The sequence below is a fragment of the Manacus candei genome, unplaced genomic scaffold (assembly GCF_025592945.1).
Source record: "Manacus candei isolate 608988 ecotype Guabito, Panama unplaced genomic scaffold, ASM2559294v1 h1tg000082l, whole genome shotgun sequence".
Lineage (NCBI taxonomy): Eukaryota > Metazoa > Chordata > Aves > Passeriformes > Pipridae > Manacus > Manacus candei.
In genome coordinates, this window is record NW_026138130.1 from 2,540,137 (window position 1) to 2,557,898 (window position 17,762).

General features: G+C 53.8%; 1 protein-coding gene across 2 annotated transcripts in view; it reads left to right on the top strand.

Moving 5' to 3' along the window:
• Positions 1–17,762, top strand: part of TEX264 (testis expressed 264, ER-phagy receptor) — a 39,211-nt gene that overhangs the window by 4,987 nt on the left and 16,462 nt on the right. For both annotated transcript variants that reach the window (XM_051811343.1, XM_051811344.1), the window contains exon 4: positions 3,096–3,317. In XM_051811343.1, the coding sequence (XP_051667303.1) occupies positions 3,096–3,317 (222 nt within the window). The remainder of the gene's footprint in view (positions 1–3,095; positions 3,318–17,762) is intronic.

A 17,762-nucleotide genomic window follows, 5' to 3' on the forward strand; every position in this document is an offset into this window, starting at 1 on the left:
CTGATCTGTGGCTCCTGAATTGATTCCCACAGAGATTCATGTCTCACCAACAGGCAGGTCAGGCCAGGCAGGGTGCTGGGAGTGAGGATGTCTTTGGGCAGATGGCCGTCTTCCCTCTGGGCAGGTGAAGAAAGGGCCAGTTTTGGGTGGGTCACTTGGCTGGAGACTGGCTCATACCTGATGTGCTGGCTCAGGTGCACGTATCCACTGAGTCATGGTGGCATGGGAGATGGTGTGCACTGCTGGCTTCTTATTTCTTGGAGGTCCAGCAGGGTGGGATCAGTCACCCAGACTGCCTTTCCCCTGGAAGGAAGATATGACCTCCTCCTCTTCCTCCTCATTCTCAGTGCTCTCCTGACCTCAGTGGAGCACCCTGTGGCAGGGCTGGCCCGCCCAGAGCTGGCGACCTGCCACGGATGTTGACTTGTCTCCAAAAATAGGCCTTTTGTCATCAGGCAGCAGAATGTGCTGGCTGTGTCTTGTGGCGTCCCTGGCTGAGCGCCCATGGGCCCTGCCCAGACAGCCGCCCCCAGCCCAGCTTTTGGCTCCTGGGGGTTTTGGTGCCCCCAGCATGGTGGCAGGAAGGGGTCGGTGACCAGCAGGTGACATGTGGCGAGTGCTGTGCTGGTGGACTCATGGTCGAAGGAAGCTCTGCCCAAGAGAGAGGATGGGAATGCCAGAGCTGGAGAGCAGGGTCGACCTGCTGGCTCTTGGCTGGGAGTGGGGCTGGGGGCAGCCCATGACCTGGAACGTGTGGGCTGCCTCAGGGTCATGCCAGGTCTCAGGGCAGCCACTGCCACCAGCATCCCTGGGGCTCCCTGCTGACTCCTGGCTCTCCAACATTCACACAAGGATGCTGCCTGAGTGCTGCCGAACCGCTGCCAGCAACGTTTTATGTGTTTTAATGGACAAGATTAATATTAATTTGGACTCCTTTTTTTTTCCTTTTTTCCTTTTTATTTAATATTTAGCAGCCCAGAGGACTTCTCCCTCCTTTTCCCTCCTTCTCCCACCTCTGGCAGGAACAGAAATAACTCCTCAGCAAGGACTGATGTGGCGGGCGGGTTTGTGCTCAGCTTCAGCCAAGCCCCTGCTCACATAGAGCTGTAGGCACGTGCCAGGGCCTTTTGCCTGCAGTCCACGTGCTCAGCGACCAGCCTGTGCCCAAGTGTTGGAGGGATGAGGCCAAAATGCTCTCTGAATGCAGGAATGGGTTTTGCTCCCATCGGCAAAGCTGCCAGATAGGTTAACTAATCATTTCCAGAACTGTGTCAGGATGCTTGGGGGAACAAAGGCTTTGATCAGCACCTGCCTACCGGAAAGATTTGTTAGGGAAAGGCTGGTTTTAAGTGGAATATTTCCTTCCTTCCCTTGAGATGGGCTTTGCCAGGCAGGGGAGAAGGCAAATCTGCCTTGCTGCTGCCCTTGGGAAAGCGCCTGTGGGGCTGCACAGTATGAAAAAGAAAGGTAAAAGAAGAAAGGAGGAAGCAAATGTGCCTAGTCCCAGTGGTGCTGCCTGCACCATCAGCTCCAGTCATGACAGTTGCTCTGGGCCTGGGATTGAACTGTCTTTGCTCAGGACATAAATGGAGATTGCATATTTGAAGAAATTTTACCTAGATTTCCCTTATCTCCTTGATTCATCTGGGCCTTTCCCCCATGGATGCCTTTTACTGCTGACTCTTGCTGTCTTTGGGGTGGATCTGCTTCTCTTTCCCTGCTCGGAGCGTGGATGGATGCTGGGCACAGCCGTGTCTGCAGCTCCCTCTTGCAGCGCAGGAGGGCAAGAGCGAGCCGTGAGGCGCGTCCTCAGCCTCATGGATGCTGCTCCCCAGGCTGCTTTCTTCCTTCCACTTACATCTGCTTGTGTTCCCCCTCCGGGATGGTCCTGCTGTGGGACATCAAAAGGTGTTTAAGGGAAAAGCAGGGGAGAGTAGTTACACTGCAGGAGCTTTAGCTCACTGTTGGTGAGCACAGCAAAGTTAGGGATGAGATTGGGAAGCACAGAGCAGAGTTCCCCTTGTGGGAGTGTGTGGGGATGGGAAGTGGTAACACACTGGCCTTGTGTGCATCCTGTCTCTGCTTCACATTGTCCCTGCAAGAGCTTTGTGCCACCTTTGTGCCCTTAGGTGGTATCAGGGGAAGTGGTTGGGTTCTCCTGCCCATGTTCCTGCCCAGTGCCATGGGTCAGCTTGAACTCGAGTGGTGGGATTCTGTTAAAAACCAGAAATGAAAACTGTGGCCTGGGTCATCTTTGGTGTGGAGATTGCCCAAGTCCTTTGGGCCATCACTGTGTTGGGAGCAGAGTCTTGAGCACCCCTATTTCTGGACTGGGAGCCCTGCACCCAGTGTCTTACTGGGAGGAATTCCCAAATTTGGAAAGAGAACATGCTTTAGGTTCAGCATGATGTTGGGATCCAGGATAGAAGTGAATGTGTTTCTGTTTGTGTTACTATGAACAACTTGGTGGCTGCCTGCAAGTCTTACCTGCCTCAGTTTCCCCACCCCTAACAGTGCCATGCTGAGTGTGCTTGCTTAGGAGGGACCCAGCAGCCTCTGGATTTCTCTCCAGCTTAGTGCCAGTGGCCTGTGCTGGTTGGTGGCATGTCCAGGTGGCTGTACAGTGACCTCCTTGGGGGTGGAGTGGAGGCAAGCTGGGCAAGTTGTGGTCACATCTCTCAGCCCCTCCCTGAGTTTCAGGGTGTCCTGCAGATGGCAATGGTGGTGAGCACGTCTTGACAGTCGGGTCTCTGATGGGGAGTCGGGAGAGACACTTCCTGCAGTGACTGTTGCTTGTGGCAGGTTTGGGTGAGCAGCTCGGTGGGGTTTAGTTCTTCTCTGCTGCAAGTCCCTCTGCCCTCCAAGCAGGGATGCAGCACCTTCCCCACAGGGCTGTGCACTTAGGCTGGGAGGAATGTAGATGATTTAGGCCTGGCTCAGCCTTGTTTGGGAGCAGACACCTGCTTTGGTGTGCCAGATTGTGCTGGGTCACTGCATTTACCCTGGTTCATGGTGGTCTCCTTTCTCCATGCTCAGCAGGTTGAGGTTTTGGCCAGATTAAGCCTCTCCTGACCCTGTCTCTCCCCTTCCATCAGGTGTCTCCAGAGAAGTGCCGCTTTGCCATAGGCCGAATCCTGAGCGAGGGAGACGCGAAGCCGTCGGAAGAGCAGATCAAACGGTTCCAGAAGTACGGCTTTAAGATCTTCACCTTCCCTGCTCCCAGCCACGTGGTCATGGCGACCTTCCCGTTCACCACACCGCTGTCCATCCATCTAGCAGTGAACCGTGTCCACCCAGCCCTTGACACTTACATCAAGGTAAGTGAGTGTGGCGTGAGGAGCGTTGTGTGTGTTTGGTGGGCTGTCAGAGGCTTCTCTTCCTGACAGCTGATGGGGCTGCTCTGACGTGTCATCTCTTAATGTCTTCCCTTGGGCACTACCATCAAGATCTCCTCCTTTTCCAATCTGGCAGGTAGTTCCCCAGTAGGGATGTCCTTCCATTCGCTCTGTAGATGCAGGGGTGTCTTTTCTGCTGTTTTGTGTTTACGACAAGCAAGTTCTCGTCTAATGACTTGCTGCTTTTCTCCTTAAGGCAGAGATAAAAGCTGATTTTCCCCTTGAGTCTCTTTCTTGCTGTTAGGATCTGGCAGGTATGTGCCCTTCGGTGTAATGCTTTGTGCCATGGAACTTCTGTTTTGAGTGCCAGCCTCACCAGTGGGGCAGCTGTCTTCTGCAGGGACAGGAGGAGAAGTTAGAAACTTTCTGACCTGTGGGTTTATGAAAATTTTGTTTCAAGCAATGCATTGAAATTTGTGGCCCTTGGCCCTGGCTGGGCAACTGGCTGCTGTGAGCTGTGCTTGCCCTTGCCCCTGAGTGGAGCACGTGGCCATCCCCACTGCTTCTGGTCTTTTTGAAGCCAACTCTGCTGCCGTGTTCTGTCTGCCAGACCAGCTGTGGCAAGGGTGTTCCCAAGCAGCACATCTGACACAGACACCTCCAGATCTAGGCTTTCCAGAGAGCAAGGAAGGTCCTGGCCAGCTGGGTGATGGAGAGAAGGGACTGCCCTACCTGGTGTGGGAGGATGCTGTGGAGGGGCCGGCACTCAGCCCTTGGCTTATCTGACTGTCGAGTTCTGACGCTTTGGTTTGTTCGTGTTGAAACACACTATTTATAAACTTGCTTTTCCTGGCGAAACTCCCAGCCTTGTGGGGGAACGGTGTGAATCCCTCCAGCCTGTGCTGTGCTGCAGGATGGCTGCCTGGGTGCCAACCCTGGAACTTCATCCGGGGGCTCTTTGCCGACCCTCTTGTCCGCCCCAGCCGCAGGCAGCTGCCTGCTGGTACCGGCAGAAGACGAGTAGGTGAGACCACCACCTCGTGCCCCCTGTGCTGGGGAGCTGGTGGGGAGCAGAACCAGTTCCCCATTCCCATGTTCTGTGTCTCTCCCTGGAGCTGTGCCGGCTGTTTTGCTGCGGGGGGTGTCGGGCACTGCTGCCAGCCCTGCGGATGCGCGGGCGGGCACGGAGGGGGCTGGCTGGGGTGGGAGCATCAGGTTGGCTGCGGGAGCGCTCGGCGACGCCGGGCTGACGCTGCCTTTGCTGGGGAAAGGTCCCGGCAGCGCAGCTGTCGCGTGAGGGATGGAATTGTTAAGAGCTAAAAAGGGAACCACGGGTTGTTCTGGGAGCACCTGGCAGCGTTTAATGGGAGCGGCCGAATTTGAGTTAAAATAACTGGAATCCTACGGAAACACAGCACCAGAGGGAGGGGACGCATTTTGATCTCTGCCCCAGTCCCAGCAGCACGTGAGTCAGGGTGTGTGCTTGTGTCTGTCCAGATGTCCTGCAGCAGAGGACAGCCTCCCTGCCTATCTGGCACTGACTGTGGGGACACAGGCAGGGGGACAAGGGAGTTGCCTTGCTGGGTGGAGCAGGGGGCAGTGGGCTCACCGTGGGGATGCCCTGCCTTTCTCCAGTGTGAAGTCAAGGCATGGAGGACTTTGGAGGCTGTTTGCACCCATGCCAGGAGCATCCCTGCCACTTCTCCTGCATCGCTGCTGCTTCTCCCTCGGGCTGGACTGCCTGCACCCCTGGGGCTGTGCTGGCACTTCCTGGGGTGGAGGGATGGGGAGGGAAGGGGGAAACTTTAGTGGAAACAGGTGACCTGTGCCCGCTTGGTGGTGGGAATGGGGGTTGCCATGGAGACAGCTTCTCCAAATAGCATCCTTCATCCCACCCCCAGAGCCCAGCTCCCTTAAGCAACCCGAGACAGCGAGACAGAGATTTGTTTTATTTATTTATTTCATGCTGTGCCTGCTTTGAGAAGGGCGCTGCTAATGAGAGCCGGGGGTCAGGCCTGCCGAGTGCGGGTCCCTCTGCTGTCCTTCCATCCCAGCAGCCACAGGGAGAAAGGGAGTGGGATGGCAAAAGCCAGGAGGCACAAAAGGGGACTCACTGGCAGAGATGAAACACTGGCTCCTGTTAAGAGAGAGGGAATTAGCTGAAGTGGAGGGAGGATGACATGGCTGCCTAGTCATAGAAAGGAGGTGTGAGAGAGCAGGGGATGGAGAAGGAACTGGAGGAGGCAGGGAGAGGGGTGGAATGTGAGGAGTGAGGGTGGAGAAACCTTTGGAGATGCTGAAAAATAGGGAAGAGGAACAAGAGGAGAAGGGGACTGGAGGGGAGATGTGTGGGGCAAAGGAGCTGAAGGTTTGGGGTCCAGCTGAGGGAACAGGACAGTGATAGGTCGTAGGAAGTCTGGGGCCAGAGCTGGAGGAAGCCTCACCACAGCTGGCTCTCCAACAGCATTCCCACGGCATCCCCTGAGGTTAACTTGGGGACATCTAGTCCCAAAGGCTGGTGGACAAGGAGGAGGAATGTGGCTCCCTCTGAAGTCACTGGTGCTGAGCGGAAGTTACTGGGAATGCTTGTGTTTCCTGAGCAGTGAGGGTGCAGTGGTGCCGGCTTTCAGCAGGCTGGGCTTTGTGTTTCCCAGTCTGCTGCTGCTTCAGAGGGATAGGAAACATTAAAAATAAAATTTATAACAATAATTAAAAACAAGACATAGGATGACAGAGTCTCCTTTCATTAGGGATGGAAGGGAGATGAGCTGACATGGAGCAGGATGTATTGTCCATCCTTCCCACCCTCACCCCCTCCCCCAGCTCCTGTGGGGCTCAGGAGCTGGCATTTCCATATGCAGGCACAGCTGTCAGGATCTGTGGGGAAATGGCTGTAGCCATCCCTGGCAGGTAAGAGGACATCCTTCCCTTGGGATGGCACATTGGCAGCAACTTGCTGGCTAGAATGGCCTTTGGAGAGGCCCAGGAGAGCCCACTGGCTTGTTACTCTGAGTGTGGGTTATTTAAGGCATAGACATATTTAGTGTCCTTTGAAAGAATTTCTTCCATAATAACTCCTGCTGATGCCTCTCCCTGTCTCCAAGTAGGTATGCCCTGCTTTCCTGGGGGGTTACACTCCTGCACCTTGACACAGCTGCCTGTCAGACCTGGCAGTGTCGACTCCTGAGCAAGGAAGAGCTCCAGCAAAGCTCTTCCCTGGTGGGAACCCTTTCTGACAGCTCTGGAAGCTGTCCTGCCATTTCAAGGAGTCCTGTAGCCTCCTGCCATTTCAAGGAGTGTTTATTCTGGTTTGGGTATAATGAGCTCTCTGTGGTGGGCTGTGTGTACCTCCATCTCTCTGCTCTGTGCTGGCATCCAGCAGGCACTGCCAGGCAGGTGGGCTTGGACCTCCCAGCCCCTGGATTCCTGTGGCAGCCAGAGAGGTGGCTAAGGCAGGGCTGAGGTGTCTCCTGCTGCAGCCCTACAAGAGCCTGGCTCAAGCTGGCCTCTTTCTGTGGGTTTTAGAGTCAGTTTTGTGCTTTCTTCAGCCAAGGAGGATGTGGAGGTGGAGGGGTGCCAGTATCATCCTGACTGCTTTGCACCATCCTAAGAACCAGAACACCATCTGACTGGCCTTAGGCTCTGCCTAACTTGGAAAACTGTAGTTTAACCTCTTTAGATGGTCTTGTAAGGGTATACTCCAACTTCAGCAAAACTTCAGCTTTTTTTCTTCCCCTGGGCTCTGTATTCACACCTTCCACACTTCTATGGGTTGTGAATCGCTCCTTTGCAGTGCACATCTCGGGCAGCAGTGGCTGGTACGGGCTCTGTGATGCCAGGGAGGATTTGGGAGGCTCTCAGGTTGGCTCCTGCCTGACACAGGCTGTCATGTTCCTCCACACCTTGGCTCCCTGCAGAGGGAGCAGGGTGCTCCACAAGGTACTAGAGAGACACGGCTTGCTCCTGTTCACAGCCAGGGAAATGTGTTATTCCTTTGACCAGTAGCTTGGAGCAAGCTTTGTTCCACTTGTCAGCTACGGCAGTTTAGGATGCAGTCACCTCTCGCCTCTCTCTTTGCTAAGCTAAATATACAGAGCTTGTAAAGTCCTCCACTGCCATATTTTCCAATGTTTTCCATATTTTCTGCTCTTAATTCCTGGGTTCTTTTTTGGACTTTTTTTTTGTACCTGCTTTCAGCTTATAAAGTTCTCTGACTTGTCAGCAGCACAAATGGATCCTTTATTTCAGCTTTGGTCTTATTGCTGTGACACACAGATCTCTGGTGGAGATCTTGTCCCCTGCCAAAGCCCCCCCCAGTCATGGATTTGTTCTGAGCCAGCTAATAGCATCTTCAAGTGCATGCCTCTGTCCTTTGATGGAGTTGTAGTTTCTCAATTAAAAATGGGAAATGATGCCAAGTCCTGCATCTTCTCGGAGCCTGATTGAGTGGCATGGGTGCCGATTTGTTTATCGGTCAAGCCTGCCTTCCCCACAAAAATAAATCATGTTTGCCAACAGGATCTGACAGCTGTAAACGTGTGTTGGTTGGCAATAATTATGCTGGTCTCCTGTGCTTCTTAGTGATCTGGTCCAGTTGCAGCCATCCATTTATTTTGCCTTGGCTCAGTCTTTTCCTGACCAGCCTGTGCTTACCCACTGAATGTTGGCAGGTACAGGCTGCTGTCTCTCCTGGGACTTTCCAGCATCTCCAGCTGGCCAGAAATCACCCTTTGACATGTGGACAGCTTGTTAGTGGGGAGTTCAGCATGTTGAAATGTGTGTTATCTGGGCCTGTGAGCTGTGTTTTATATCTTCCCATGGAAGAGCAAACATTTCACTGGCATCCTCTGCCCATGTCGTCTGGCTTTGTCCTAAATTCAGTACAGAAATACTCCATGAACACTCCTCCCTTCTCTCTGGTGCTGCTGTGGTTTCCCCTGCTGACATGTCCGGGATCTGTGCCATCCTTGAGACTCTCCTCCTCTACCCAGTGCCCCAAACAGCTCTGTAACGTGGATGCCTTTCTGTCTGTGGGGGACTGGGAACCTGCCCATGGTCCATAGTCCAGCTGAGCCTCGGTGCCCAGCGCCCTTCTTGAGTATGGCTGCACCTTGTCTTTCCCTTCCTGCTTCCCTGACCACACTGCTGAGGCTGCTGACTTTGCTCAAATGTGTGGAAAATCCTTTTCTCCCAGCTGTTACAAATGAAGGTCTGTGGAGCTGTGTTCCCATTCCAGGTTTGTGTTTTAAAGGCGAAACAGTGAAGCAATCTTTTTGCTTGGCTGTGTCAGGAGGCTGAGGCTGGGGGGTTGGGAGCTGGTAAAACATTTGCAAACAGGGCTCAATTATTTGGATGTTTTTCCACTTAAATTCTTTCTCCTGGATGATTTAGTTTATTTATTTTGGGCTCTGTGCATGAAGCATTTTTAAATGTCAGCTTGTCGTATGAGAGCAGTCCAGACTGCAGTCTGCACGTGCGTGAGAGCTGATCACAGTGGTAGCTTCAGATGATCAATTCCTGCCTGAATTTTCCTCCAGAGGTCTAGGAAGCACTACAGATGCCCAGCCCTCTCTGCTGGTGCTGTTCTTCAGTCACAACTTCATTTGTCCTCATGAACTCCTTTGGTCTCCTGCAAGCTCTGGGGACTGTGGGCTGAAGACCAGTGCCCAAGGTGGAGCCCTTACTGAGCCAAGGCCACTCAGTCTCATACCTGTCTATCCAGGCAGGAGGAGGAGCAGGGTATCTTTATCCAGAACTTAGAACCACCAGCTTGGGACTATGCTGCCCTCAATGCCTCATCATGTGGACTGGAAGGACTCATCTGGATGACCTTCTCCCTCCTTGTATCGATGGATCACACTGCAGAATATACCTGTGTGGCTTTCTGGGAGATGGAGCTCTCCATCTGCCTCGTGCCCTTTTCCCATGCTCCAAAATGACTGTGGGGATTGGTTTGCTGAAAGAGGATGCTGGGGGGAACAGGTGGTGCCTCAGCTGCCTGGTTGAGTGGGTTGACCATCAGTTTAAGCCCATGTGCACTTGGAAATAGGTCTGTAGAGTTCCCAGGAAGACAGGAGGTTACATGATGCTGTTGGTAAGTGATCCTTGCACACCAAATAATAACGGGGGAAAGAAGTCCTAGAGAGTCATAGAGGATTTGACGTGTCTAACTCATATTGATGGTGGGGACGAGACCAGAGCTGACAGTGTGACAGGCTGCTGGGCCCTGGGCTGGCAGGCATTTGGAGTAAGGATACAGACTCCAGGAAAAGTGTTTTTGGAGCCCTTGAATGGGTTTCAAGCCAGGCTATAGGTCTGGTCGCACGTGGCTTGTGCACTGCACACAGACCATTCCTGATTGCCCACCAGCCTGGCTGGTGTTGAGGATGAGCACTGGAGTGACTGGATGGAGAACACCTTTGGTATGTGCTCTCTGCCAGGAGCCACTGAAGCTCTGGATCTTGGGCTGAGTGGGAGGAGCAGGCAAGGGGTGGGCACCGTGATGCTCCAGCTGAGCCTGTCCGAAAGGTGACATGCAGCAACAGGAAGAGGAGAGGGACCCTGAGGGGTCTGTGCCTTTGCGGGCACGTTCATCTCTCGCTGACCTGCACTGACAGCTGGTTTTCAGTGGGCCCTCTCTCCAGCAAGGCTGCTCGCTCCTGGTTGGCAACCCCCAGCTGCATGTCACATCACATCAGTTCGCGCGTTCGCAGCGACTTTTATTTATTAAATATTTTTAGCGACGAAACCATCCGAGGATGTTTCAGTCCTGTGACCTCGCCTTCAGCATGGAGCGGGCAGGGGAGGGCAGGATGCCCACGAGGTCAGACTGGGAGCTGAGCCAGGTGGGGAAGGGAGTTTTGGTGGGCAATGTCGTTTAGCGCCGCAGGGACCTTTGGGCCGTGCTCGGAGTTGGCTCGTGCAGCGGAGCAGGTCCGTTTAACCTGAGTCTGCAGGGGAACGTGCTCCTCCTGCGCGGCTAATGGAACATATGGGGATCCGGGGCTCTGCGTCACATCTCCTGCCACTCGCAGCAGGCATCCCCTGTTCCCCATTTCCCCAGAGGAATCTGGCAGCCCCAGGCCACTACTCATCTGCTGTCAGCTTCTCCCTGGTCCTTGCGGGTGGGCGGTGAATAAACACTGACCGTGCTTCATATTCAGCGCTGGCATGGCCAAGCTGTGCCAGGCACACCAGTGAGTGCCAACCGATGTGTGCTGGTTTCCCAACCTCTGCCTAAGTGCCATTCCTGCTTCTCCACTGCCTTGTGCCTGCAAGCACCTTTCTTCTTGCAAGCACAAGTGTGCAGTGTCTGTTTTGGCTCTGCTGTTCTGTTGCACGGGGGGGCAGGTGTAAAACTGCAGCTCTGACAGCATCACTGCTTTGACCAGAAAAGGTTTTCTGACCAGCTTTAAGTTTTGGTAGTTACAAAGGCTCCTTTCCTGCCTCTGCAGCTGATGTCATGTGAAATCACCCATTTTTTTTCCCCAAATTTTTGTTGACTGCATGCAAGAGTCTGTTCCAGCAGCAGGCAGGGGAGTCCTGATCCCGGGGAAGCAACTGGTGTGTGATGCAGGCTCCTGGCCACTGTGGCCTCCCCAGTTCCAATTACTCACAAAATGGGAACAGACTGGGTTGTAAGATACCTGGAAAAAGAGTCTGGTCCAACCTTTCATGGAAAAGGGAGCATGGAGGAGCTTGTCTAGCATCCAGTTGCATCTTGAAAGCCTATAGTGATGAGGACATCACCACAACCCTGGGGAGGTCATTCCAGCTGGCAGCTCAGCCCCAGGTCTCTGCCACCCTGGATGGTTTCCTGTGATGCCCAGCAGTTCAATCCTATTACCATCCTGGCTCCTTTTCCAGGAGCATTTCCAAAGGCAGCTCCTGGAAGAAGAACAAATTTCAAGCACTTGCTTTCCCATGCATGCCAAACTGTGTGGGCATCTCTGATGACCTGACAGCCAAAAGCCTGACCCAGTGCTGGCTGTCATTTAGTGGTCCTGCTGGGGGGCTTTTTCATCCCAGGAGATAGCAGGAAGCCACCTCACTCTCCCAGCTGCTGCTTTGGAAAGCTGGGAGAGCAATGACTTACCCAACCTTGCAAAATTATCACAGAGGTGAATCTGCTCAGAGACAAAGATGTTCTCTCCTCTCTCCTTTGCAGTGAGGATTAATGATCATGGAGGAAGCCGTGGATATTTCATCCAGCTGTCCAAGGGAGAGAAAGAACTGAAATGGTTTGCCTTGGGCAAGGAGGGACAGTAAAATACTACAGTGCTTTTCTGTCAAATCTCTTTATCGACTCAATCTGCACGTATGCTTTCCCCAGATGTATTTATAGAGAATCCCAGAGGATACAGTCAGCTCAAAAGGTTGTCTTTGTCAGGCATTAGAGATGTGTCTTGCTCTTTCCAGCAGCAACAGTGTCCCAAACCTTGGGGTCTTCCCTTCTTGACAGCTAGTCAATTAATTCAAGGATGAGATTGATCTGCCTCACTGCAATTATTTTAGCTGCTTTCTAATGAGTTTTGTCTGGACAGGTTCTTCCCCATAGCCCTCTGAGCCAGACCTTGCCAGCTGTGCCAGGCTTGAGAAGCCGCAAAATGAACCGGATGAAATGTGAATCACCTTCTTAGAAGTATTGCTCTTTTCCAACAAACGCTGTTGGCCCAGTTTCCCTGGCTGTGAAGCTCCCACTTTGAAACCTGTGGAGCAGGCAGATAATACATTTGAAAGCAGTGGCATTTTTACCTCTAGAAAAGGGACCATTGTGCTATGACTAACTTGCACTTTTTCCTTTCTAGTTAGGTATAAAAGGACAGGAAAGGCCCCGCTTCGGGGAACTCAGGAGAATGAAAACATTTCTCTTCTGCACAGAGTCAAAATATGGATGGATGAGTTGCGGGGTTGGGTAGTGATTGGATCACAGGGATGAAAGAAAATAATCAGTTCTTGCTCCTTCTCCTGCTGGGAGCTTACGTACCATAGGCAAGGCACAGGCTCTGGGGTTGCACCGGCAGCTGGAGCACCAGAGGGGCAGCTGAGCCCAGCTGTTTGCTCCAAAGCAGAGGGTCACACTGGAAGTCCCTCGGGGGTCTCCTTTTGACAGGGAGATAAATATACATACACACAACCCCCTGTCATCTCTGCCTGCCTGCAGCAGCTGCTGCCCTGTGGGTGCTGTTTGAGTTGATGCCACTGCGTGCTGGTGGCCCTGGGCAGAGGCAGCAGGCTGGAGGTGTCCAGAGCTGCCAGTCCTTAAGAGTGTGGCAGGTGTGGAGGTGCTCACATCCTGGGGAGGCTTTCATGGGCTCAGTGTGTGCTTTTCCTCTGTTTGTGCTGTTTGTTGCCTGGTAGTTGTCTCTCTGCCTGGACCCATAGGGACTCACAGCTTTTGAGGAGTGGGTGCAGGGTACAGAGAGGTGCAGCGGTTCAGTGCACACCTACATACAAGCAGTACCTCCCATCCTGCTTTGAGGAGCAAATACCCAGTGCTGAAGTCAGGTTGTCCCAACAGGCTGTGGAAAATCATGCTGCCAAATCCTGCAGCTTGCAGCCTGGTCCTCCTTGAAAGAGGAAGGTTGAGCTGTGCTTAATTATTGGCTTGCAGGTTTTTGGAGAGTGGCTGTAAACCCTCAGCTCCAGGACTCCTTTTGTGCCTTTTCTTTTCCAGTATGTGGCAGCTTATTCCAGCCTGTGCTTCAGCCAAACCAGAGGAAATCAGAGCCTTTAATAGAAATGTTGGCAGTTTGTAACTCCACCACCCATGCCCAGGGCTACCAGGCATTGCTTCGTGGCCAGTGTGCTGGGTGGGTAATCATCTGGCCCCAGATGTGTTGGGCATCTGACTTTGCCTGACTATGTAGGAGTGAGGAAAGCCTTTCATTCCCCTGCTGTCAGACCACAGTGGGCAGAGGGGGCTGAGCTCCCTGGAGCCTGGCTGAGCCATGAGTCAGTGCTTGTCCTCTGTCACCCTTGAGCTGACTTCTCTCAGGATCTGGTGTGGTGCCTAGTGATGGGAAGACACCGAAGGTACCCATAACCCCCCAGAGCAGATCAGCACCTGATGGACCAGTGCCTCCAGCTGTGCCAAGGCACCATCCTGTTTCTTTGTCCCCAGCCCACCTGATGTTTGCCTTTCCTGGGCTCCTCGATGCTGCAATGAGTGTGAGGAGGTGGAGGCTCGTGCCTGGCTTGAGCATGGGCTCATGTTTTCTGCTGGGATTGCTGGAGATCAGCTCTCCCTTAGTAGGGTGCCTCTGCTGTGCCAGGGCTGGTAGAAGGGCTGGGGCTGTAGTCCAAAAAAGGATGTGCCTCCAGCACAGAGGAGAGGAACAAACCTGCCTAAGAAGGGAGATGCCAAGGGGGAGTCACCTCTCCTGGGTACCAGAGACGAACTGGAAAGAGGTTTCTGTGCTGACTTGGAGCAGAGCCCTGATACAGCTTTTGGGATAGGATCTTCCTCTGGCACTGGGATGGCAAAAGAGAGACACTGGGGCCACAAAATGGAGTCACTGGTGGGGCTGGGGTGTGCTTGTCTTCCAGGCCACTGACATCTGGGTTTTGCACATGTACATTTTGCATGGCTGCGTTCCTCCTAAGCTCAGCGAGGCTCTGCTGATCTGAGGCTGAGCTCTAAATTAAATGACACCGAACAGTGCAGCTTTACATTTCAAAGGCTCGGAGCGGAAGGATGCCTGGGACTTTCTGGTGCTATGGAGTAATTGGGGTGATTTTTTTTTGGCGGCTTGCACGATGACCGCTGGGTGCTCGCTCCGCAGATGGATGGTTTCACCTCTTCATCTTCTGCTAATGCGAGGAATTATAACAACACTGCGGGGATGAAGGGGGGTGACAGAACACAGTGCACTGGGGAGAGCAAGTTAGTAACTGCTCTGCATCCCTGACTCTGACTGCTTATGACAGTGATAACTTGTGGATGGACACACATTTGCATCACAGGACCCCTGAAAACTTCTGCTTCTCTTCTCCCCTTCCACATAGCACCAACCAGAAGATCTCCTGGTATATTTAAAGCTGCTACAGTGTCTATTTCCCTTACCTGCGCAGCTCTGCAGGATGGATCCTAAGGCAAAAGTGCTGCTTGAAGGTCAAAGACAGAACTCTAAGGCAGCTGGGAGAGTGGTTGGTCTGGGAGTCCCTGTCCCAGCACTGCACTGGGGGCTGTTGCCTTTCAGATTAAACCCAAAGGGATGTCCTGGCCCTGTGGGAATGAAGAGGATTGGCTGGTCACAGAACTGCCCTGTCTGCAGCTGCCTGCTGGCTTCATGCATTTGCTGATGGGCTCTGTTCCCACCCCATGTGGTTATAAGGTATCCTGGGAAGGCTGGAAGGAGGAAAACCATGGCTTTGTTCCCACTGTGGATACCTGCATTTTCACCCTGGCACTGGATGGCCAGTTACTCTCACCTACTCCTCTGGGCTTTGTTTCTACCGGGAGCTGATGGCAGCTCCTTGACATGCAGGAAGGTAGATATCTATCATCTGCTGTGGCCAGCTGCTCTGCTTTTCACGCTGTGCGCATTCACAGCTTGGGGTAACGTCTGCCCAGCGATACAGTAACCAGAGCGTGAGTTGGCAAAAGCTTATCAAGAGATCAGTGTCGGAGAAACACTTGCTCCGGTACTTTTTTGCGGTTCAGGCGAGGAACAAAGAGGAAGCGGCTGCTGTGGCTGCAGGAGCTGCCTGATGCTGTGGGCTCACACTGGAGGAGCCATCGGCTCCTCTCTGTGCATCTTCCTCCTCCTCTCTCACATGCACCTGTAGCTGCCATGTTCACCTGTCCCTCCCTTGCTCAATTCTTGCCACCCCAAGAAGCCCTTGGCTGTGTCTCCCACCAGTTCCCCTGCAAAGCTCTGTCTCCTGGTGGGAGCTACTTTGGGACCCATAGCATTGGCTCAGCTCTGGCCTTGTGCTGCTGTTCCATGGGGCTCAGGACCAGTGTCCAAATCCCTCCCTTCTTGCTATCCAAGAACCAGCACCCTTCCTTGGACAGGGCTGCAGAGGGCAGTGTACATTTTCTGCCCATGACAAGCCACATCTGCTTGGGGAAGGGCAGATGGGGACAGAGGACATATCTGGGGATAGATATGCTTCCCCAAAGCCCTCCCCATCCTCCAGGTACCTGGAGCTTGAGGAAGAGGACATCACAGCACTGGGAAGAGGAAGGATGTCCTGCAGGTCTCAGAGGGCACTAGTGAGGATCTGGGCCAGCTCTGGAGGCTGGTGTGCTGCCATCAGTGATGTTACACAGGGCTGTGTATGGTTTGGGGTACCTGGGAGAGCAGAGCAGTGATGGAGGTGGGGAGTTGGCTCCCTAGCAGGGGAAGATCTGGAAAGCTGAGAAGATCTGGTGCATCCCTGGAGTGTTACCAGCTCGTTGCACCTTTGGGAGCATATGGGACCCAGAAAGCCACAGGCTTTTGGAAGGACAGTGAGGCTGGGCTCTGTCCTTGCCTAACTGCTTCTATTTCACCTCCTGATTGATCTGCGCAGTCAAACTGATGATCCAGTGCTGGCGGAGGAGCCGTCGCCAGACTGCAAAGGTCGCTGGAAGCAGCTGCTCCCCTCCCCTGCTGCCTCTGTTGCCGGCAGAAGAGCCTGGCTTTGGAGGCACTCGGTTTGTGTCCCTGCTGGCACCGCCAGCCATTGCCTCCCCGCACGCCCGGCACACCGCGGCAGAGCGCTCAGCAGGCGCTCTCTTCTCCAGACCGAGGTAATGAGCCCCCTGGGACCCTGTGCTGGGGTCCCTGGTGGGCCGGGGTGGAGGAGGTGAGGGCTGCAGAGGACAGGCAGGCGCCCAGCCTCACCTCGCCTCCCCATGTCAGCTCTGAGCAGCGCGGATGGAAAGGTCAGTCAGCACGTGCGGCCGCCGAAATGGCACATCCCGGCTCGGGGACACCTGGAGCTGTCCCGAGGTCCCTGATGAAGTTGCCTGGTGCCGCTCATTCACCTCCCTTACCCCCTCCTAGCCTCTCGTGCGTTCCCACCCCCTCCCGCATTGCAGGCAGCCTGCCCGTCCCTGTGCCGTTCGCTTTCTGCCCGCCAGCGCTGTTTGTTCGCACTGGGGATTTCCTCGGGCGAATCCTTGCCGCCGCTGGCGTGCGGTGGCTGGGGGCTCTGGGGGCTTCGTTAGCCGAGCTCACTGGAGGAATTGTCACTCTTTGCCCTTTGCCCCGCAGGATTGCCGCCTTTTTGGGGAGAGGTGCAGGCTCTTGGACGTGGGGGTTTGTAGGCGGCTTTCCTGGAAGCCTGTGAGGAAATGCCTCTTGTTCATTTATAAACATTCAGAAAGGAGCTTGTCCCGGGCTCTGGCTTGCTTTTAAAACATGGGGATGTCTGTCCCTGGAGCAAGGGAAGGAGGAGCAGGCAGAGCAGTGAACCGAGGGTGAGTGGTGGCCCGTGGTTGTGTGTTTTACAGCAGAGAGCCTGGGCAGGATCCCTGTCACTCAAGTCAAACCTGGATTTCCCTGAGCAGGAGCTCAAGCAATCTTTCTCCACTGTTGGCTGCACTTAGCTGATAGCTTGGAAGATCCTCCTGTCCTGAAAACTTGCTTTCTGATGTCAGATTTGCCAACGTGTTGTACTTGGGATGGATCATCTTGCCTATTCCTTCTCAGAAAACCAGGCTGAAAACTGCTTGATCTTCCTCTTTGGTGACTTTCCCTGCCTTCCAAATGAGGCCAATAAGCCTGACAGTAAGTCCCCGTGGGTGGGGAGGGAAGGACTATTTTGTCTGGGAATCAGACGGTTGCATCGTGGCTTTGCCCTGAGATGCTGGTGGCTTTATCTCTGCAAGTTCAGCGAGGTTAGGTTCTTCAGCTTCCCTTTTTGGCTTTCTCAGCTGTGAAGGGATGGTGTGAGGCTGAGCTTAGCTCATCGTGAAATGTATTCCATGTAGCCTGGGAACTGGGGGCGTTGCAGAAAGACAAGGTTGTTCAAGGAGGTAGGAAGGGACAGCAGGGTATTTATTCCACTGCGCCATTTTCTTCCTGGGGGTATTAATGTGACACGTGTCCTGAGTTTGTCCTGGTGACAGACAGGCTGTGGAAGAGCAGCTGGAGATGCCTGCAATCCAGAGAGCAAGAGGAAAGGGTTGAGATTTGGAAGGGGCAGCCTGGTCCTTGGTTCGGGAGACTGAGAGCTCCCACATACTGTGGACACCAGGCAGTACTGCTCCTGCTCCATCTCTGTTGCTTTGACTTTGCCACTCAAGGATTTCATCACAGGACCTGTTGCAGGAGAGAAGGCTGGGAATGAAAAGCCCCCACCGGACATCCCTGTTGTGGAAGGGCAGGTACTCAAGCAAGGGGTGGCCCAGGAGAAAGCCATCCATGTGGGTTGGGAATGTCCACTTGGATGAGGAGAACTCCAAGTTAGCCGTGGAAGAAGATCTCTCACCAG